Source organism: Bombyx mori, chromosome 3, assembly GCF_030269925.1.
Source record: "Bombyx mori chromosome 3, ASM3026992v2".
Classification (NCBI taxonomy): domain Eukaryota; kingdom Metazoa; phylum Arthropoda; class Insecta; order Lepidoptera; family Bombycidae; genus Bombyx; species Bombyx mori.
In genome coordinates, this window is record NC_085109.1 from 2,261,601 (window position 1) to 2,284,607 (window position 23,007).

The following is a 23,007-nucleotide window of genomic DNA, read 5'->3' on the forward strand; positions in this document are numbered from 1 at the left end:
TTAAACTTTTTGTGTGAAAACAAATCAAGAAATGGTTTTTATAAAAAAAACTTGACGGCGGTGAGAGCATAATATTTAAATATTGACGAATATCACCTTCGCAATCCACGTAGCCCACGGAAACTTGAAGTGTTTGGAACGTCGGAATGTGTTAGTGAACCATAAATTAAATGGTAAAAGTACTCCCGAAAGAAAATACTGGAGCTTTTATTGTTCGGCCGATAAATCGGTGCCTTTCTGGCTGGTCGCGGTCAAACATCGGCGTAGTTGTAAGTTGACGTTGAGTTTGCAATTATAGTTAGGAACGAGTATTAGTGTCGATCATTTGCTCTACTAACAAATGATTATAATTGGGCAATGTGTGTAAAATTTGCGCTAAATTTGGTTGGTTGTATTTTGGTTGGGTTGATCGCACTCTTTCGATGGTCGGACAACAGCAATGTATTTTCCTTTGTCACTTTAGGGTATTACGAAAGTTCCAGACTAAACGGTCCGAGGAATCAAGGATATTGACTACGACCGGGAATCGGATCTGAACTCTGTGATGTGGTAACTGGAATAACTTATCATAAAAAAATTAAACCAACTAAATTTTTTGACCAAAAAACTTCTAAGCTTAGTAAGTAATCATTCAGTTAATAAAATCTAAAGAATACATCCACTAATATTAAATTCCACCATTCGCTATTATTACAGCTTTAATTGTATTAACGGATCACATAGATACTACAATCAGCCTATTTCCACCGCTGACCAGCCGTTACACGATACTATTGAGACGCCGACCTCACGATTAAAGCTAAACCAATAAAAAAATCTAAATGCCACCGTCCGTCCACCTTGAGACATCGACATATACATTTTATTGCAATAACAACTGTCTTATCGCGTACGTGCTGCCCGGTGTGAGCGTTCGTGAACATAGTTTGTTTTACAAATAACATTAGTTATAACATTCAGAAAAACTTTAGTGGCTTTCCAGTCTCGAACCTGCAACGTCTCACATGAGGGGCACGCATGCTATCGCTGAGTCACGAGCGCGTTATAATGAGTATCTAAATTACTGTCACATGTTACAACATTTATGAATTATTAGTGTTTAGATACACGAACTTCAGTTGTCTTTTGTGATATAAACATATTGTTCCCTAATTAACTTTTAGGACAACTATATGATTCTGATCATAAATACGATCTACCTAAATTTCATTTAATAAGAATTTTAACACGTTCACTGCGGAACAGGCCCAAATCAGCCTGCCGCGGAATTTCACCTGGTGCGGACGAAGAAAACTATGTCCCTCTCGCTGGTGCGGAACGATTATCTCAGGTGTTTGTAAAGGTACGACAAAGACAAATATATATTTGAGATTGTGGTCAAAAGTATAGGTGTTCCCTATAAAAACATCACGGCAGGCCTTTATCGGCCTATCACGCACTGACGGTAAAAAATATCAACTCGGTGCGGGAGGAGGCCTATTGTGGCCCGCCGTCCCAACAGGCTGTTGGCGGCCCGATACCGCACAGAGCGCCCGTCTCGCCAGTTAGTGTTGGGCAAGCTATCGGAACTGACGTACGTACGTCACGTTTTTTTTATTCCTTAAAATTAAAGGCACGATGTCAGGCAACAAAAGAAAGATAAATATTTTGGAAAATAAATTAATTTGCGGTGCAGATAGTGATAGTGACAGCAGTCAGAAGATATTTTCCTTCAAGAAAATGAAAAACTGCGGGAAACCATGAAGAGATCCGAGGTGAAAAGGAAAGTTAAAAAAATTAAAACATACTGCAGAATGTGCAAGCAAAATCTTTGTGCGAAATGTTTTAAAGACCATTAATAAATAATTAAATAAACAATTTTTATTTCTTTACTGTAATTCTGTTTTATTTTCGATATCCCCTTAGTTTTGTCTTTCCCATCACTACTAAAAATACTTTCTAGTGCGGTTCTGGTCGATATCGACCCGCCACTTTCCCTGGTTTATTTCTCATTTTCTGTTCGGCAGATCCCGGGGCGAATCAAATCTAAAGAAGTTGGGTTCAAGGTTTTTCCAACAGTCCAAAAACTGTTCACCTACATTATGTTTTCGCAAAGTTATAGCAATTTAATCTAACCTTGTGCTGACGTGTCGAAAAAGACCTACCACGCAATGGCGGAAAAATCATTGGGGGCACAATTTGGCCCGCTGCCGCACCAGACAAAGGTTTAAGATTTTACTTGCCGCAGTGAACGTGTTAAAAATGATATTATGACAACAATGCTGTATTAATATGTTTGGATAACTTTGGATATTACGTTTGTAAATGAATATTAACTTGAAACATTAATCAAAACTAGAGGTCCCGCAGTAGTCGAAATTCGACTATATTAGGATTGTATTTTATACTTCTATAATCACAAATTTCGCCAAGACTACACAATAAAAAATATTAACACAGACAAACAATATTTAATCTGTTTTCAATTTGACAACAGACGTCAAGAACAAAAGTTTGACAATAAATAGTATGCATGCGTGTGTGCGGCAAATACATGGTATGTAGTGTGTGTAAGGTTTTCTTTAGTGATTTAATGTATCTTTTATGCATTATTTAAAAAATATATTAGCATTGTGCACTTCTTCTCTATATTCTCTATAAGTGTGGAAAATTTCATACTCCTTCGTCTGCGCAATTTTCGTAAAAAGGGATACAAAATTTTTGCTTCACGTATTAATTAATCAAAATTAATCAAATGTCAAAACGTAGTGCTATTGCGTATTTAATACAAACCGTGGCTACGAGCCATTTCATTGTAAACTATACTTATTTAGAATAAAATTCTAGATCTTGGAAACATAAGATCGTATAAAAGCGCGGTGCGAATATTTCATATTGTTATTGTACGTATTATATAGATAACAATGCGAACATTTTTAGGATATGATTTATTAAAATAGTCGTTTTTAAATCATAGTCGAAACTCTAACAGCTATATTAGCTAATGTATATAATATTATATATCGGAATATACATCAGAGTGATTTTTGTGATCCTTTATCCTTTATGTGTCTGTGTGTGCAGCATTATTTTAACTTTAAATTTATTAGAAATGTCTTGCATGATTCTCAACAAAAATATATCGGACAAAAAATATATAATATTTTAAACAACTTTTAAGGGTTAATCTCGCAATTATATTGTCATCATATCATTTACACTATACGGTTTTCGGAAAACCGTAAATAACTGTGTAGATATATTACCTGCATTAAGCATCGATATATTACCAAAAATATATCGATATATCACCAGATTAAGCCGTAAAAGTAATTTTAACTATGTCTACGCGAGTCGTAGAATTGAATAAACATAATAAATTCAAACGTAATTTTCATTACATTACATTACATTATATATATGTATATTTTAAACAAACAAAAATTCAATTCAGTTCGTGTATCTATATTGTATTATTAATCTGTACCTTTTCCTAAATGTACTTTGCAAAACACGGACACACTTAAATCGGCATTTGCAGTATTATCCTGATAGCGGTAGACGAATACAGTGTGCCTAGTCAGGACCCCTGCAACAGTGAAGGGAGCCCGGGGTCAATCACACTTAATGTCCTATTACTAGTTATACCTGAATTCATTCATCTTTATTGCCATTGAAAACAATAGGTGCCTATCTATTTGCATTTAAAAACACACTTAATTGAAAATCCAAATGATTCTGTTATCAAAGTAAATAGCTTAAGGAGCTTAAGGCTTACTGGTGGTAGGACCTCTTCTGAGACCACCACCCTGCCTATTTCTGCCGTGAAACAGTAATGCGTTTCGGTTTGAAGGGCGGGGCAGCCGTTGTAACTATACTGAGACCTTAGAACTTATATCTCAAGGTGGGTGGCGCATTTACGTCGTAGATATCTATAGGCTCCAGTAACCACTTAACACCAGGTAGGCTGTGAGATCATCCACCCATCCAAGCAATAAAAAAAGTTAAGGGAGCCCAGGGTCAATCACACTTAATGGCCTATTACTAGATAAACCTAAATTCATTCATCTTTATTGCCATTGAAAACAATAGGTGCCTATCTATTTGCGATTTAAAACACACTTAATTGAAAATCCAAATAATTCTGTTATCACAGTAAAGGGCTTAAGGAGATACGGTTGAACGGGTTTTATCTTTGTCTAAGGCCAGGGCATTTGTAATAACAGTCTACAGAGTAATAGCCCCTGTAGCGAAGATCGTTCGATCACTCACACTTAGAGGACTCAGTAAGAAATCTGGTAAAGTATTTGCTTTCTTACGAGTGGATAAAATAGGATCCAACTTCTAGTAAACAAAAAATATTATCTGAAGTACTGGAGGCATATGGCCTGGAATATATCTGACAACATCTGGGCAAGATTGAGACAGCATAATTTAAATCAGGCAAACTTTGTGGAATCAATAAATTAAGGAGTAATGTTACGGACTATGGAAATATTTGAGAGGACAGGTAAGGAAAAAAATGCAAGGATGTATTTAGTGATTACGACGACAAAGACAATATGATTATATGTTTTTTGTACTGAGAAAGATAATAGTGTAATAACTAGATTAGGCAGATAGATGACATGCGCAAAAAAGGAAATTGGAAAAGCCGAAAATGATGAAGTTTTTATTTATTTATTGCTTAGATGGGTTGCCGAGCTCACCGCCCACCTGGTGTTAAATGGTTACTGGAGCCCATAGATATCTACGACGTAAATACGCCACCCACCTTGAGATATAAGTTCTAAGGTCTCAAGTATAGTTACAACCGCTGCCCCATCCTTCAAACCGAAACGCATTACTGCTTCACGGCAGAAATAGGCGGGGTGGTGGTACCTACCCGCGCGGACTCACAAGAGGTCCTACCACCAGTGGTTGTGGCCAGCGGTGAATAATGATTGTGAGAATTAAATGGGTGAAATATAATTTTGATGGCTTTGTTGATCTAGATGTAGAAGATAATAATTGTTCTGAAAGAACCGAGCGCGATGATGATGGGGGCTTCATGAGTATGTACTTATCAGACTGATGCAATATTTCTTTGAGTTTTATGGCCAAACTTGAAAAAGTGTCACTCATTTTATCCTACTCTTAATTTACTTAAAGTTTTTATAAATTTTGAAACTAATTATTGGGATTTTGTTCTAACAAGGAGACTGTTATTTCATGGAATCATTTTAAATCATTAATTAAATAAAAACAGTATTGGGCATGAAATGTAACTAAAATGTAATAAAATATTGACTTGAACTTCACGAAATAGCTGCGAATCTCTTAAATTTACCAAAAGCCACATAAGCTCGACGAGTTCAGTAACTTTAATTAAACTGATATTTGTCTAAGACCAGTATTTAATTACCTTCGACTGCTGCAAGGGTTTTCAATATAAATAATTTAATCTGAACAATTTGTTTTATAAAAATTTTAAGTAAATAAAATTATCAAAAAATACACTCCACACACGCATTAGTACATTATTATAACGGTTATATTTGTATTTGTGTGAGTGTACTGCTGCGTACTGATTGCACACTCACACAACGTAGCATACCCTTGACTATTTGACTTGACTTACTATTGAATGTACTATACATATTGTTCCAAATTATTATCAAAGCGATTCTTACCGGCAACAACTAACGATGTGCCAATGAAGGCATCAATGGCGGTGGCGAAGCGAGGGTTCAAGTCACCCAAGGACTTTGAAACTAACCGACAGAGACAGGTCGCTATACCTTCGACAATAGCTCCGTAGATAACTGGGACCTGAAAAGAAAGAAATGTTCAGAAGACTCGTGAAAATTTGGTAACGGCGGGATTCGAACATTGGCACGCTCGCATCACTCGATATAAGAGCACCGAGAGCCTTATCCTTTAGGCCACGGCGTTTTCAATTTATACGTATCGTATTTTCGCATTAAAAGTGTACAATTTCCAAAAATATTCGAAATTGAGTTAATATGCGGAATCATTTGGTATCACCAGTATTTTTTTCATAAATACTGTCAAAAGAGCGTAGCTTAGTTTTAGTTTTTTTTTTAGTTTACCTATATTTTGACTACTATTAACAAAATTAGTACATAATTTTATTATATATCTTACTTTAAAAGACAGATAATGTAAAAACTAAAAAACTAAAAAATAAATGTTGCAAAGATGATTAATATTAAAAATATCATATGTTAAACCTTTAAAATACTCTCCTGTAAAATTTAGTAAGTTTTGAGATTATACAGTTTTAATGCAAGAAGACGATATATGTAGGTACTATGTACCCTAACGGACTCTAGTGCACGCGTCTATAAAAACGCGGCCTTGTCTGGAAAGGAACATTTAATGTAGCACCTCCCATATTTCAATCGTCACATGATTGTATCGATTCAATTTTGGGTGCAGTCAACTAAGTACTATCGATTTAGCAAATTATCATTGTACTAATTAATGAACCTAACAATACTAACTTAGTAATAAGGCAGTAGTAAATGAAGTGTTTTCATTGATTTTGTCTATCGCTCTGGTATTTATCATACTGTTCCATCACTTCTCTTCTTCTGACACAGATTCAGTGGTTCGAAAAGCAACCTTAAGATGTGAGGTCGAAGACGTACGACCATTACCAGTAGTTGTACTAGTCATTACAATATGATTGAATCTCGAGAAGTTTACGGTGTGGTATTCATTATTATTATTATCATTTTTTTAAGTTTTGAACTTAAATTTATTATTGTTATTAAATTTTTACATGTATTTATCTAACTTATTTTAATTTTTATTATTTTAACCTATTTTCTGAGATAAATAGAAGGTTCTCTGTTGAGTACAAAATCCCCCTTATACAATTGGCATCATACCAATACCTAACTAGCTGAAACTGCTACTTTGCTATATCAAATTATATAGGTATAATAACATCATCGTAATTTATATTAGTTATCGAAATAAATAATGTACACTAACCTGTAGATCAGCCCTGCACTCCTCAAAGGCTTTGTCTTTATGGGTCTCGGAGATTTCGAGGGCCCAATACAACTGAACGTACTTAAAGACCAACAAACCTCCAGTCAACTCAGCCCAAGTCTTGAGAAGGGCCTTGCGAATATCACCTTTGCCTGAAAGAAGATGACAAATCTGATACAGACAATGGACACCGCGCAAGTCAAATTCCCAACAACTCTGAATGATCTAAATATATATAAAGGCTAAAGGCGAAAGGCGAAAAAGATGAAAGGCTATTCGGTTTAAACGACATTTCGCTTAATGTGCCACATTTATCTTTGTAATTAAAGATCCGTTTTATTTGGTATTACTATGAATAGTCTTTAATTGAACTTCAATTATGTTTACTCCATTTTTTAATGGAGAGCGGAGAGAGCTATTTGTAGCTGAAGAAGTTGTTTTGTCATGATATTTTATCCAAATTTTAAACTTGAAATAGCTCTTCTGGAAATTTGCAAAAATGGCGCTTAAACTACCCCTTTACCTAACTTTTACCCCTCCGGTATATTGTTCTTATATGGATACATACAAAAAGGATTATGTATGTCTTTCTATCAGCATGAGCTTCCGTTATGAGGAAGAGGTTTGGTTTGTGAGGAATTGTTTAAGTTCCAGCAATACACATATGTATTTACTAGCTGACCCAGCAGACTTCGTAGTGCCTCAATCGATAAATAAAAGACCTAAGCTTTAAACAAACAAAAGGAATCCGTCCGACGGGGGACACATCAAAGGAAAAACAAAATTGTTATTTTTATTTAATTCCGAGCATTTTCATATTTATCTACCTTTTAAACCTTCTCTGGACTTCCACAAATAATTCAAGACCAAAATTAGTCAAATCGGTCCATTCGTTCTCGAGTTTTAGCGAGACTAACGAACAGCAATTCATTTTTATATATATAGATGATTAGCATGAACAGTTCGATGTCCTTAATTGAACTTCAATTATGTTTACTCCATTCAAATTGTTGAAGAAACTTTTTTTTTTTCATTATATTTTTTCCAAATTTTAAATTTGAAATAGCTCTTCTGGAAATTTGCAAAAATGGCGCTTAAACCAAATAACCTTTGACTTCTAGATATGTTGGTCTCATATCGAGTTTACGTATGTATTTGGTAAGTCTTTCTATGAGCGTGAGCTTCGGTTATGAGGAAGACGTTTGGTTTGTGAGGAATTGTTTAAGTTCCAGCAATACACACTTATATATACTTACTAGCTGACCCGGCAGACTTCGTAGTGCCTCAATCGATAAATAAAAGACACATCAAGGGGACACATCAAAGGAAAAACAAAATTGTTTGCTTTTATATAATTCCGAGCATTTTCATATTTATCTAACTTTTAAACCTTCCCTGAACTTCCACGAATAATTCAAGACCAAAATTAGCCAAATCGGTCCAGCCGTTCTCGAGTTTTAGCGAAACTAACAAACAACAATTCATTTTTATTTATATAGAGATATATGATGATAGATATATAGATAATACACACACCTTCGATGACGTCCTCGATATGCGTGTAAGGGCATGCAGTAGCGTCGCCCCAGTTCACAGACCACCATATCGTTAGGGCGAACAAGAAAATCGCGTACGTGGCCACACCGAAATTATCTGCAACTGGTGAAAAAAAAACACGCAAAACTTATTACTAAGATTTAGTACAGAAATCTTCGGTGTGTTTATTTAAGTCAATTGGAGGTAAAATAGTATAGAGTTACAGTATTTAAATAGGGGTAATAAGTATGTATAATGATAATTACGGTGTTTAAATAAGAAAAGACGAAATTGCGTTTCTTCTAAACAACAAGAAACAACATTTAATGCCCTTTCTTCAATAATTATTTAAACAACTATCAATTGTCATATGACAGATTGACATTCAATCATTCATTACATCTCCCCAATGAAGTAGGAAACCTATGGAAATGAAACGTCAACCAAAATTTCGTGCCACTGTGACGTCATCTGGCCACAAAACATGGCGGCTTTAGTGCTGTACAAAAGATTTCAATGTTATCAGGTTTTATCGATAAACGTTCTTGGCTCATTTTATTTTAAATATTGTTGAGTATTATTTATTTGTAGAATTTATACTTTAATGGGAAGTAAGTAGGTATATTGTTATGTGCAAATATGATATGATTTAGATGGGTGAAATCTAAGACAAGTTCGTCCTTCGAATTTGCCAAGTAAACGATATGATGATTTTTAAAAGTTGCTACACTGATTTTATAAAGTTGTCGTTTGTCGCAAAACATAAAGATATGGCGTAGTTCAAAGCCATCAGCCCATTTCTAGCATGCTAAATGTTATCGTATTTTGAGTACGTGTTTTTATTAGACTATAACAATCTATTTTAATTGTTTTGCTGACTCTAAAGTCCGTAACATACTACCGCAGCGCACCCCAAGGAAGGTGCGCCGCACCATTTGAATCACTTTCGCTTGAGAGTGATTCAAATTTTAAACTTATCAAGGGACCGCGTGAAAAAAAAAAACACCTACAGAACATTTATTCATTAATTACAAACGTCATTCCTTGTGACTTCCTCTCTAAAATCACTTAATTATTAAATATTTAACAAATTTACAATAGTGTTTTACTCACTGCGGAATAAAACTATTTTATTTAAATAGTTCCGAAGAGATTTTGTCGGTAGCCTTTTTCCCGAAATATCTAAACAGAATATCTAAATATGTTTTGATGACATATTTTAAAGTGGTATTTATGATTAGTGTCATGATCAATAGATTCCGACCGAAAACTGGATTTTTCGGATGAGGGCTCCATAATGAATTTAAATACATATAGATAATAGTTTTAGGGCATCGACTTTCTTGAGATCCTATAAAATACGTTTTAATTATTATTTTTGTATGTTTTAAGCATGATAAATTATGAAATTTTATATAATCAATCATATTAAATCGATATCAAAGTCAATAAATAATGTACAACCCAAAACAGACGGCCGAACTGACGTGACAATGACATTTGGCGCGCTAAACATGGCGGATTTTCGGCCTCATTAGACGGAGACGGAGATATTTACGTATATTCATGTTTCATTTTATGTACGCACTGAAATACTGTTATATTGTTTTCCTGCGAGTTAAAGTGCTGAGTAAGAACGAGATAGATATATGTTTATGTATGTGCCTTCAAAATGGGTGCTATTTATATAAGCAATTGTACGTATAGAACAATATGTCGTGTCCCTACTATATAGGTCTATGCATCTCCCCCGCTGAAAAGACAATTGTAAGAGGCAGTGAATGGTTTTACAATTGTTTATCATATCAGATAGACACTGGAGACAACTTTGTTATATGGTAGAGGTTTGATTCTGCTTTTTTGTGTCCGGTGTCAACTTCATAGATCGATTCTGAAATCTTCTTTAGTATTTTGTATGGCCCTGTTCTCAATTCATCCATTTTCTTCCTGTTTAGTTTATTTCCATTCTCCACATAAATACTATCTCCTTCTTCCAATTTATACCCTTCTCTGTACTGGTCAAATATATTTTTATTATAATTGTGAGATTTTATTGTGTTTTCTAAGGCTAATTTTCGATCTCTTCTCAAATCTTCTGTTGTACAACTTGTTTTCAAATGTAGTGGTAGAATACTCACATTTTCACCCTCTAGAAGGTACCTGGGAGCAAACTTTGTAACTGTGTGTTCTGTTTCATTATATTTTTCTACGCATTCTTGTGCAATTGTTGTCCAAGATGTCTTCTTATCGCTTTCGTTTATTTTACATCTTATCTTATTTGTTAGTGTTTGATTTAATCTTTCGTTAAGCCCATTCGAAAAAGGCGCATCAACAGCTGTGAAAACTATTTTGATATTATTATTCTTTAGAAATTCTTTAAATTCTTTTGAATTTATGCCAGGGTATTGGTCTGATAATACCATATTAACGTCATAATTTTTTGTTACCTTTTGCATTAGCTTAATGAAATCATTGGAGCCTTGAGTTTTTGATGTACAAATATAGGCATACCGTGTGAAATGATCCACTAGAAGATGCAAATACCTTTTGGTTGATCGGGATCCTCCAAAGCCCCCAATAGTATCGATGGATACAATTTCAAACGGGTGTGTGGCTGGTCCCAAATGTGACATTAAACCATATTTCGACTTCCTCCTGGACTTGTTTTTAATGCAGGTTTCACACGCATCACACATTTTATTAATGTTTGCTGTAATATTTTTGGCTGAAAAGAATGGTGTTATTTTATTTGTCATCTGGGTTCTTCCAATGTGGCAGTATGTGTCATGGACTTTTTTTATTAGAGCTTTGCTAAGTTTTTCTGACAGTATAATCTTATTTCTTCTTTTATTTTTCTTGTAATAAACTTCATTCTCTAATATGTGTTTATTCTTTTCTTTTTGTAGGTCTGGATTTGTTAGCTGGTCATTCTTTATTTCTTGTAGGTCGATTAAATTTACGACCTTTAAAAAATCGTCGTTATTATCATTTGCTTCTAAGACTGGATTTCGGCTTAAGCAGTCCGCTTCTTGATTTGATTTTCCTGGGTTGTATTTAATTTCAAAATTATATTGTGATAGATAATATGTTAAATCACCTAGTTCCTCATCAGTTCGAGCTTTAATGTTCATATTTTCCAGGGGTTTATGATCTGTGTATACCATAAATTCTTTTCCCATAAGCCAATGTTGCCAGTATTTGACTGCTTCTTTTATCGCCAGACATTCTAAGTATATTGCCTTCTTCTTTTTCTGTGCTTCTGTTAATTTCTTCGAAAAATAAGCAACCGGTTTACTCACGCCGTTTTCATCGTCTTGTTTCAACACTGCTCCAACTCCTTTGATACTAGCATCTGTGTAAATTCTTATCGGTGAATCTGGGTCAAATATTTTTAGGATTGGTTCTGAGCAAAGCAATGCTCTAATTTTATCAAATGCTTCCTCGCATTCTGCCGTCCATACAAATTTCACATCTTTCCTTAATAAGTTATGTAATGGATCGAGGATAATTGCACTATGTGGTACAAACTTATGATGAAAATTTACTTTTCCCAAAAACTGCCGTATATTTTTCCTTGTTTCTGGAACTGGGAAGCTTTTGACAGCAGTTAAATAATCTTTCAGAGGTCTAACTGAATTGTCTTCTATTATATGACCCAAGTATTTAGCATGGTGACTTGCAAATGTACATTTTGAAAACTTCAGTCTAAACCCTTCCTTTTGTATTGCTTCCAGTAGTCTCGATATGTGTTGTATATGTTCCTCAAAAGTTTTAGAAAAAATTAAGATGTCGTCAATAAAGTTTACTGCAAAGTTAGATAGTCTGTGTTTTCTTATAATATTGCTCAATATTCTTTGGAAAATCGCTGGTGCAGTCTTTAACCCAAATGGGAGACAAGTCCATTGAAAATGTCCTTCTTGTGTCACAAAAGCAGTCTTATGTCTATCTTGAATTTTCAATGGGATCGACCAAAATGCTGAGTTTATGTCTAATGTAGAATAATACTTACAGTTTACTGTTTTGGTCATTAAGTCCTCTATAAGTGGGAAAGGTTGTGATTGTGGAACTACTATTTTGTTTAAATCTCTGAAATCTATGCATAATCTTGTTTTTTTATCATCTTCTTTCTTATATGCTAGAGTTACAGGAGCAGCAAACGGGCTGTAAGATTCCTCTATCAAATTTTTCTGTAGTAGCTTCGATATTTGACTTTCAATTTCTGTTCTGTCTTCAATTGTGCATCTGTACGGACGCTTATAGCAGTATTTATCTACCATCAAGTCTATATGGGCTTCATAATCCTGCACAGAGCCAACATCATATTTGTCCTTAGCAAAAACAGATTTGTATTTATCTACTAACTTCTCAATTTTTGATTGCTGATATAAATCTAGATGATTTACAGACATTTGAAATTCATCAATGTTTACATGTTCATTGAAATTAATTTCACACAATTTGTTGGTATTTATAGTAGTACCCTTTTTTACTATCTCAGAGTATAGTTCCATCTCTATCTTATCTTTCTCTTCTATTCTCTCTTTAAATGTTTGTTCTTTATTTTTGTCACCTAGTACATCAGGAATTCCGACATTTGTTACATTATTCTCATTAGAACAATGTTCATTTGAGATTATGCTTTTCTTTTCGGGATATTGTATGATGTTAAGTTCTTCATTTTGTATTAATTTGAATTTTTTTATACAATCCAAACCAATTAAGAAGTCATAGTTAAAATTTTCATTATCCACCACAAAAATATCCATATTTCTTTCAATATTGTAGATTTTTATTTTTAGCGTTACCATACCTTTCGTTTTTTTCTCACCATTAATAGTTTTTAAGTTTACAACTTGCATATCATTTGTCTTCTGTTTCTCTTGTATTTTCAATAATCTCGCATTAATTAAAGAAACATTAGATCCAGAGTCATAGATTCCAGAAACCTTCAAAGTGTCATTTATTTGTAAACTTATTTTTATTAATGGTGGTATTTCTAGTTTTTTGGGTTTTTCTCATTCAGTTCTATTTCCAATTCTGAATTATTTACTGTTTTTACCACAGCTTTTTTATTTTTTTCTTTGAACCAACAGCTGTCCTCTGGGTGGAACCGTTTCCCTTTTTTCTCATTTAAACAGATTGGGCATGGTTTCTTTTCGTCAACCTTTTTCCCTTTATTATCTAAATTATATGAGCTGTTCCTTTTTTCATATTTATTTTTCATCACCAGATGTTCCAATTTTCTTATCTCATTGTAAAGGTCTTCCGTTCTTTGTAATGTTTCTTTGTCAATCTTGTCCGCCACATAATTGGGTAAACCAAATGCTATGAGATCAATAATTGTTCCGGTATCCACTGTCTTCCTGACTTCCAACAATAATTTCTCCTTCTTTAAAGCATACTCAAGTAAGGATCCCGATTGATATTTAAAGGCAAGAGCATATCTAGTGGAGGACCATCCTTTGTTCGCAAATGTCTCACAAAATTTTTTCTCCCATTTGCTCCATTCTGATTGTACTGTAAGCTTCATCAGCATACAACTGTACCAATCTACACTAGCATTTTCTAAGAAGTTCTTCAAAATTTCAATTTTTTGTTTATCCTCGTTTATTTGAAAACGTTCACATTCTTTATTAAAATCTTTGATCCACTGTAATGCATTTGAATTACGGCCGTTGAATTTTTCTACAATAAAATCCTTTGCAATTTTCCCTAAATTTTGTTTTTTCTGGTTTCTGCTGTTTTTGTTCTTGTAGTTTTTCTAACAGTTTTTCAAGCATGTGATTAGAATCAATAGATGTCGATTCATAACTAACAGGTTGTTCTGAAATCTCTTCCAAATAACAATCATTGAATTGCAAATTTTGTTCTTCATCCAAATATGTTTTTGAAATTTCCTCCGTCACAGTTATCCATATTTTCCTCGTTTGATGCCTTTTTACTAAAGAGTTTTTTACTCTGGTGTAGTTAGGAGTAGTTGTGATCACCTTATGAAGATTTACGGGTTGATATTCGACTGGAATTCCAAAAACTTGTCCACTTGGTGTAGCAATGGAAGTTATGCATATGACGTTTGTTTTTCCATCCGCCATTGATTTCATTGTAAAATCAAATCTTAATTTCTCCATTTTCTCAATATATTAGCAAAAATGTTGTTTTATAATGATAATTACGGTGTTTAAATAAGAAAAGACGAAATTGCGTTTCTTCTAAACAACAAGAAACAACATTTAATGCCCTTTCTTCAATAATTCTTTAACACACATTTCACAACGTCCATTAACCGAAAAATTATTTAAACAACTATCAATTGTCATATGACAGATTGACATTCAATCATTCATTACACAAATATAATTATAGTAAACTATTGTGATTACATTCCGTGCGCACATTACTTTGGTGTTTTCGAATTAAATTAAAATTTAAAGGTTTTGTTTTACTAAAAAAAAACACTTTATTAATCCATAATAAGAGTATTCAGACGTCTTTACGTCTTTACAAAAACGTTTCTCTATTTAATTGTTAGTAGCTTAATAGGCTCTTCCTAATACTCACAGACCATTGTTTTATTAAAAAATGACTGTTTTATAAAAAGAAAATTACACTAGTAATCTATAATAACAGCTCTCGAGTCGTCTTTAAATAAAAATGCTTCTCTATCTGATCGTTGGTAGCTTAAGAAGCTATTCCTACTACCCACGGACCGGTAGGTAAGACTTAACCTGACAGAATTACTAACATTGACCCAAGTAAGAGCAGTGCTTCTTTGAATCTACTACCAGATCGCGACCGAGAAGTTCCGGCTCGAAGCTCAGTGGGGTATGGTGCTTTTAGGCTCTTCAAGCATCGGTCACCGTCCTCGTCGAATTCGTCGACTCCGACGAAGGGTTCGACGTGTGAACTAGCCCATAGACACAACCCACTGAGCTTCTCGCCGGATCTTCTCAGTGGGTCGCGAATCCGATCCGGTAGTAGATTCAGCGAAGCACTGCTCTTGGCTAGGGCTAGTGTTAGTAATTCTCTCAGGTTGAGCCCGTGAGCTCACCTACCGGTCCGCACGAAGTTTGAATAGCCTTTTGGGCTAGCCCGGTCGGCGATGCATCGCGTTCCGATCCGGCAGCCACGTGTCTGGTTGTAGTGTTGACCGCGGGAACCCCCCTACTCTGACCGGGTTCTGATCCCGGACGGAGATCGGACGTCGAGTGCAGGGGAGTCGTTTAGTGCGGTAGGGACTTAAAATTCCTTGGGCCCACGGTCTCGCAGTCGCGGACCAATCCCACATACCCTGCACGCCCCCTAGGCGCGGAGACCAGGTAGGAGGTTCGGCACTCGGGGCAAAAAAAAGGCCCTTAGGCTACCAACGATTAGGTATAGAAAAAAAAGTGGGGTATACTCGTATTGTGATGATAATAACGTCCAGATTCTACTTACCCACAATCAACTCGAAGCAACACCCACATAGTTCAGCCGCTGCTATTAGTTCTTCGAATAGCAATCGAACGAATGGCTCGTTAATAGTCTTATGAACGAGCCGCCTGGCGCAATGAGCCAGCAGTGACGTCAGAAGGATGAAAAGCGTCGATACGACCAACGGAGCGAACGTGACTCTGTTGATCTGAAAAATTTAAAATGCGTAAAGAACTCAAGCAAAAGAAGAGAATACAAGTTTTTCTGGTTTTAAGAAGATAATTAATTTCTTTTTTTTTATGTGACAACGTCTTATAATTCGGTGGAGCCGGCTGCACGCACGAAAAAACATGACTTATGCGGCGTTACCTCGCTCTGAGGCGTTCCATTTAAGGCTTGAAGTACATGCGAGAGCGCGCAACGAGCGACAAAGAGGCACAATCGGCCTCCACGTCCGGCAGCGTTCGACATCTGTCTCTCTCCTACTTGAGTGAGCGATGCATCCGCGTGGACAGCTGCTATACAATAATACATTTACATATTTTCATCAAGTATGAAGTTCAGTGAAAAGTGAATGTGGTGTCAATTGTTTATAGCAACGATAATTGCGATAATTGAAAAATGAAACCATTCCGTCAGTATTTTCCTATGACGTTTTCAATTTCAACTATCGTCAGTAAACCGACTTTACAGACAACCGATTTTTTAAAATAAGAATTTGTCTCCAACGCTTTTGCATTGATTTTGACAATGTAAAAGAATATAAAAAAAAATGACAGGTGCTCAGTGAGAAAAAAAAAATACTAAATAAAAATTAATTTGATCGTTTTTCCATACGCAAATCTGTGATTTTAAGAGCAGCACAAACAAATATATGTTAGACTAACTAGGTACTTTAAAGATAAATAATATTAGCCGATAAAAATTTACACAGAATATTTACATGTTTAGAATAGACTAAAGTTAATAAAGAATCAAAATTAATAGGCCGGGCAATGTCTTTTGGAAGGATATCATAAAGAGGGGATACAAGAAATAATTGAATATATTTTTTTTGTTTATTCCATAAGAACTCATTGGTCAGTTATGAAAATCAAACATTAGCAAAACCTATTCTATTTGTCATGCAAAATAAAATAGCACCTAAACAATAAAGTGTTATAGTATATATGGGCGCAAACGCCACTGTTGGCAATAATTAACATAATAATATATAGTTTAGTTTATTCTATGTTAATATTTATTTATTATTAGCAACAAAACTGTTATTCTACCATATTTAATAATTAGCAGACACTGTTTTGATGTGAAAATGTTCAGAATATGTTTAATGTTTATATTATTGTTTAAAAACACAAATGACTGTATAAATGATTAAATATGAATAAAGCATAAATATTAATAATAATTTATATTATAATTAACAGTACTAATAATTTAATTAAGTATTGTTATTGTTATGCAATGATGTTGTTGGCGCCATCTATTATTAGGCTGGATAATAACAATGTTAGTTAATATTACTTAAAAGTAATTCATGTAAAATAAATTAAATGTGAGTCATGTAAAATCACTAAAATATGTATTTTGAATATTAAGCTATGTTTTGTGAATTGTTTCGCAGTAATTACATTTGTTTGTATAAAAGAAGTTGTAGTTGCTATGACCAACACAAAATGGCTAATTGTGTAAGAACCACTGAATAACTCAGGCGTGGCTTTTTGTTGTAAACAAGTAATGTTAAAGTTTTACAGAATTGTATTGTATTTTAATTGTAAAAGACCTTATTGTGTGTAAACCCTGGCTTAACGCCGACATATACATTGATACGCCCCGTGTAAGGTCAGTTTGGCTAAATATCTACCTAACACATTAATATTTTACCACATTTAACTGCATATTGAGATAGTGCACCTACATTTTTATATTTTAACAGTGATTTAATACTTTATTAAAAATAGCATTTCTGACATTCTGCATTCTGACTGTCATTATATTATTTGCATATATAATAATAATAATATAGCTTTATTTGATTCCACAATAATTGGATAGAGCTTAATTAATTCATTATTTAATAATCATATTACTAAGTAACTAACTGCCATTTGCAGTCTACCACGCCTATTACCAAAAATCTCTTCTGACAACGTTCTAATACCATTAACCTTGAATCTACAGTTAAGATCAGATGGTAGTTTAGTTTAGTTAGTTTATTTAGTAGACCAATGCTGGTCTCCGGCTACTGATATTGTATTCCTTAACTTACTAATTAGTATAATACTAATTACCACCCCTGTTCGTTGCAAAGCAATCCTGTATTCTAATTTGAAACGAGAAACAATCGTTATGCAATACAACAATGAACACTTTGACTTTATATCCCGAAACGCGTTGATGTCCATGGACATCAACTATATGTCTGTTCGTTCCGGCTAATCTCTGGAACGGCTGGATAGATTTTGACGAGACTTTCACTGATAGGTAGCTGATGATATAAGGAGTAACTTAGGCTACTTTTTTAGACATAAAGACAAAAATTGTAAAAAATGTTATTTTGGTGCATGTACCGTAATATACATACATATGCGTGTAGTAAAAAGCGGTTATTTCAATATAACAAATAGACACTCCAATTTTATTTATATGTATAGATTAGTACAGCGCCCTCAAGTACTAACATCAACATTTGTAGTAATTCTTGTCCTACATTATGAAATAATAAAAATATTACGTTATTAAAGATTTGTTGAAAACTAAAGACATTATAATATTAATTGTACCTACAAGTTTAATTCTACAACGGCAAGTGGGTAATATAAAGAATAATAGACATAAACAAGCCAACAGAATACATTTATCCCCTTTAGAGCTCGAAGAAAAGGGGGCTATCTTTGTACGCGTTCGACTTCCTTGGAAATATCGTATTCGACTTTAAATTCCATTCATTATACAATACAATAGGTACTTTGTTTAAATTTTATAATAGGGAATCTAGATTTTCACCTCTATTTATTTATTTGAAATAAGTGGTGTTTTTTTTTTATTGCTTAGATGGGTGGACGAGCTCACAACCCACCTGGTGTTAAGTGGTTACTGGAGCCCATAGACATCTACAACGTAAATGCGCCACCCACCTTGAGATATAAGTTCTAAGGTCTCAAGTATAGTTACAACGGCAGCCCTACCATTCAAACCGAAACGCATTACTGCTTCACGGCAGAAATAGGCAGGGTGGTGGTACCTACTCGCGCGGACTCACAAGAGGTCCCACCACCAGTAAAGTAGCCTTATTTGGTACTCCTATAAAAAAATCAAAATTAATTTTAATTTATCTACAGTCAGCGGCCATCAATAGTCATTTGATTCTACTCCCCGTAGAATTAATTTTACAATTACTAGCATTAAATTTATCTCTTTAGGGAAATCGGTACACATTTGTACGTTTGATTTTTTTATTCACTTATTTTACAATGGCCACATATGCATGTGAACATAATTTTTGTAAATAAATTTCACAATTTTCACTACTTTTTTCACATTTATCAAATTGTATTCAATCGGAAATGAGCAAGTCACAATAAATAACAAATAAAATTCATATTATTTTGTACTTTAAAAAAATCGTCTTAAAGGTGGTTAGAAAAACATCGACTACCGTATGACACAATCTATTAATGGCGTTGTCAAATCAGTAATGTTAAATCAAAATGCTTGTTTCCCTACATTACACTTCATCGACAATTTACGAGATAGGCGATAGGATTGCCGTACCAGTCGTAATTAATTATTGGCTAATTAGCATACTGCGATTTATAATGTGTCACATTACTATGAGTACTAGAGGTCCCACAGTAGTCGAAATTCGACTATAATTAATTGGAATTGTAAGTTTGTACACTATTATGATTGTATTTTAGACTTCTATAATCTTAAATTTCGCCAAGGCTACTCTATAAAAAAGTATTAACAAAGACAAACAATATTTAATCTATTCTCAATTTGACAACAGACGTCAAGAACAAAAGTTTGATAATAAATACTGCATGCGTGTGTGCGTCAAATACATGGTATGTAGTGTGTGTAATGTTTTCTTTATTGGTTTAATGTATCTTTTATGCATTATTTAAAAAATTTTTTATCATTGTGCACTTCTTCTCTATATTCTATATAAGTGTGGAAATTTCCGCGCAATCGCAATTTTCGTAAAAAGGGGGGATACAAAGTTTTTGCTTCACGTATTAATATATAGATAGTTCTGAAATGCTCATCCACAATCTCTGGTGGTCACAGCATGTTAACCCACACAGGTTTTTTTTAACTTTTTTTATTGCATTCATCGTTGGACGAGCTCACAGCCGACCTGGTGTTAAGTGGTTACCGGAGCCCATACACTTATACGTAAATGCCGCCACCCACCTTGAGATATGAGTTTAAGGTCTCAGTATAGTCACAACGGCTGCGCCCCCCTTCAAACTGAGACGCATTGTTGTTTCACGGCTGAAATAGGCAGGGTTGTAGTCCCGTGCGGACTCACAAGAGGACCTGCCTCCAGTATTAATTAGCTTACTTAGTTAAAGCAACGATAGTAACTAATGCAACCACGATTGACTTGTTTAATTATGTAAAATTTTTAATTAACCTAATAAAGTCATTCGACATTTCGAATACTTTACAGTTTTCGTAGTCAATAATCTATCTATATATAAATACGTGAAGAAAAACTTTGTATCCCTTTTTACTAAAATTGCGAGGACGGATGAGTATGAAATTTTCCACACTTATAGAGAATATAGAGAAGGAGTGCACAATGCTAATATTTTTTTAAAGTAATGCTTAAAGATACATTAAATCAATAAAGAAAACATTACACACACTACCATGTATTTGACGCACACACGCATGCATACTATTTATTTAATGTCAAACTTTTGTTCTTGACGTCTGTGGTCAAATTGAGAATAGATTAAATATTGTTTGTCCTTGTTAATATTTTTTATAGTGTAGTCTTGGCGAAATTTGTGATTATAGAAGTATAAAAAACAATCATAATAGCGTACAAACTTACAATTCCAATTAGTTATAGTCGAATTTCGACTACAGAGGGGCCACTAGTAAAAATGAATTGATGTTCGTTAGTCTCGCTAAAACTCGAGAACGGCTGGACCGATTTGGCTAATTTTGGTCTTGAAATATTTGTGGAAGTCCAAAGATGGTTCAAAAGTTAAATAAATATGAGAATGCTCGGAATTAAATAAAAATTACAAGTTTTTCTTTTGATGTGTCCCCCGTCGGACAGTCGTCCCCCGTCTTTTATTTAAGGCACTACGAAGTCTGCCGGGTCAGCTAGTGACCGATAAAAATGTAAAATTATTTTTTATTATATCTACGAAAACCGATAAATATGCTATGATGATTACAATAATATCATCATGCTATATTGGACCGGGTCTATGCGTTTGAATGCTCTACCAGATGGCAATATCATACCCGATCCTGCGGACCGAATGGTAAACAGTCGACGACGCCCTAAGCACGTCTTATCGGATCCTCCCGATCCACTATCGGTGCTTATTGGTACCTCAATCACCGGTCACCGCTCTCGTCAAACCCGTTAATTGCGACGAAGGGCTCGACAAGTAACTCAACCCATAGACACAGCCCACAGTTTCTCGCCGGATCTTCTCAGTGTATCGCGTTTCCAGGCCAGTGCTAGTAACACTCCAGTTTGAGCCTCGTGAGCTCACCTACACGTCAAGGAGAAGCTGAAATAGCCTTGCGACGAAGGGTTCGCCGAGCAAATTAGCCCTCAGATACAGCCCAGTGAGCTTCTCGCGGTATCTTCTCAGTGTATCGCGTTTCCGATCTGGTGGTAGATTCTGCGAAATACTGCTCTTGCTAGAGCTTGTAAGAAAATTCGTCAGGTTATAGCCCCGTAAGCTCACCTACTCGTTAAGTCGACATAGCCCCTCAAAGCATAGGCAGGAAAAATATCAATATATCTCGACTTATTGCATTTCTGTGTGCACTAAATGAAGCTGTCAAAAAAATATGCACATAACGTCAGTACTAAGAAAATATCTTCTGTAACTTTTTTTTGTTTATTTAACATTCCATGTGGCGGTCATATATTAGGCGGTTTGTTTTCCAAATATCTAAATATATTATTATATATAAATGATGTTTCATGATAGGCACCCAGCGCTTGAACTTAGATAAAGTGTAGTCAACAAGTCCTGAATAACGTACAATTTATGCGAAACGCAAAATTATAATTATGTTTAAACTTGAGAATGGTTTTGTTTACGTAAATATAAAGTAATAATCATTTATTGTTGTTGTCGTTAACGAAGCGAAATAATGTGTTCAATTTCATAACATACTCAAGTCTGTAGGTAAATGAGTTAATTAAGGCCAAACAATGAAAAGCTCCTTTTTTATTCTTTTTTATTGCTTAGATGGGTGTACGATCTCACAGCCCACCTGGTGTTAAGTGGTTACTGGAGCCCATAGACATCTACAACGTAAATGCGCCACCCACCTTGAGATATCAGTTGTAAGATTTCAGTATAGTTACAACGGCTGCCCTACCCTTCAGACCGAAACGCATTACTGCTTCACGGCAGAAATAGGCAGGGCGGTGGTACCTACCCGCGCGGACTCACAAGAGGTCCTACCACCAGTAAACAGTCCTTTGAAAATAGTAACAGATTATTAAATTTATACTTTATAGAAACATCTTTTAAAGGATCCGTTGTCAAGGGGCCAGTGTATGAATAAAATGACTTCAAATTACCAAGTAGAATTCTTTTTATCCAACCAATTAAATTCCTAATACCATACCTTCATTATCTACAAGTAAATTGTGCCTGAAAACCATATTTTAATAAAAAAGGTCGTAAAAACTCAGGAAAACCCCCTTTTCCCATTCCGACTACGAAGTATAACGGCGAATGTCCACCAAACAGTTTTCATCTAAATCTTATGCGAATTACCTCGACCAAGTTTCGCGATGCTCTGTGAATAACGAATCAGGCCACCTGGTTTATCTACATTAAACCTCCTTTGAATTAGATGTCA

The 23,007-nt window shown here is 34.7% G+C and overlaps 1 protein-coding gene across 4 annotated transcripts in view; it reads right to left on the minus strand.

Moving 5' to 3' along the window:
- LOC101737013 (aquaporin-11) overlaps positions 1-23,007 on the minus strand; it is a 31,738-nt gene that overhangs the window by 2,548 nt on the left and 6,183 nt on the right. For 2 of the 4 annotated variants that reach the window (XM_038020034.2, XM_038020037.2), the window contains exons 3-7: positions 15,952-16,135; positions 8,518-8,640; positions 6,982-7,133; positions 5,652-5,790; positions 3,467-3,568 (exon numbers count right to left, since the gene is read on the minus strand). In XM_038020034.2, the coding sequence (XP_037875962.1) occupies positions 3,467-3,568; positions 5,652-5,790; positions 6,982-7,133; positions 8,518-8,640; positions 15,952-16,135 (700 nt within the window). The remainder of the gene's footprint in view (positions 1-3,466; positions 3,569-5,651; positions 5,791-6,981; positions 7,134-8,517; positions 8,641-15,951; positions 16,136-23,007) is intronic. The other 2 variants (XM_038020043.2, XM_038020051.2) reach the window with 1 other exon arrangement.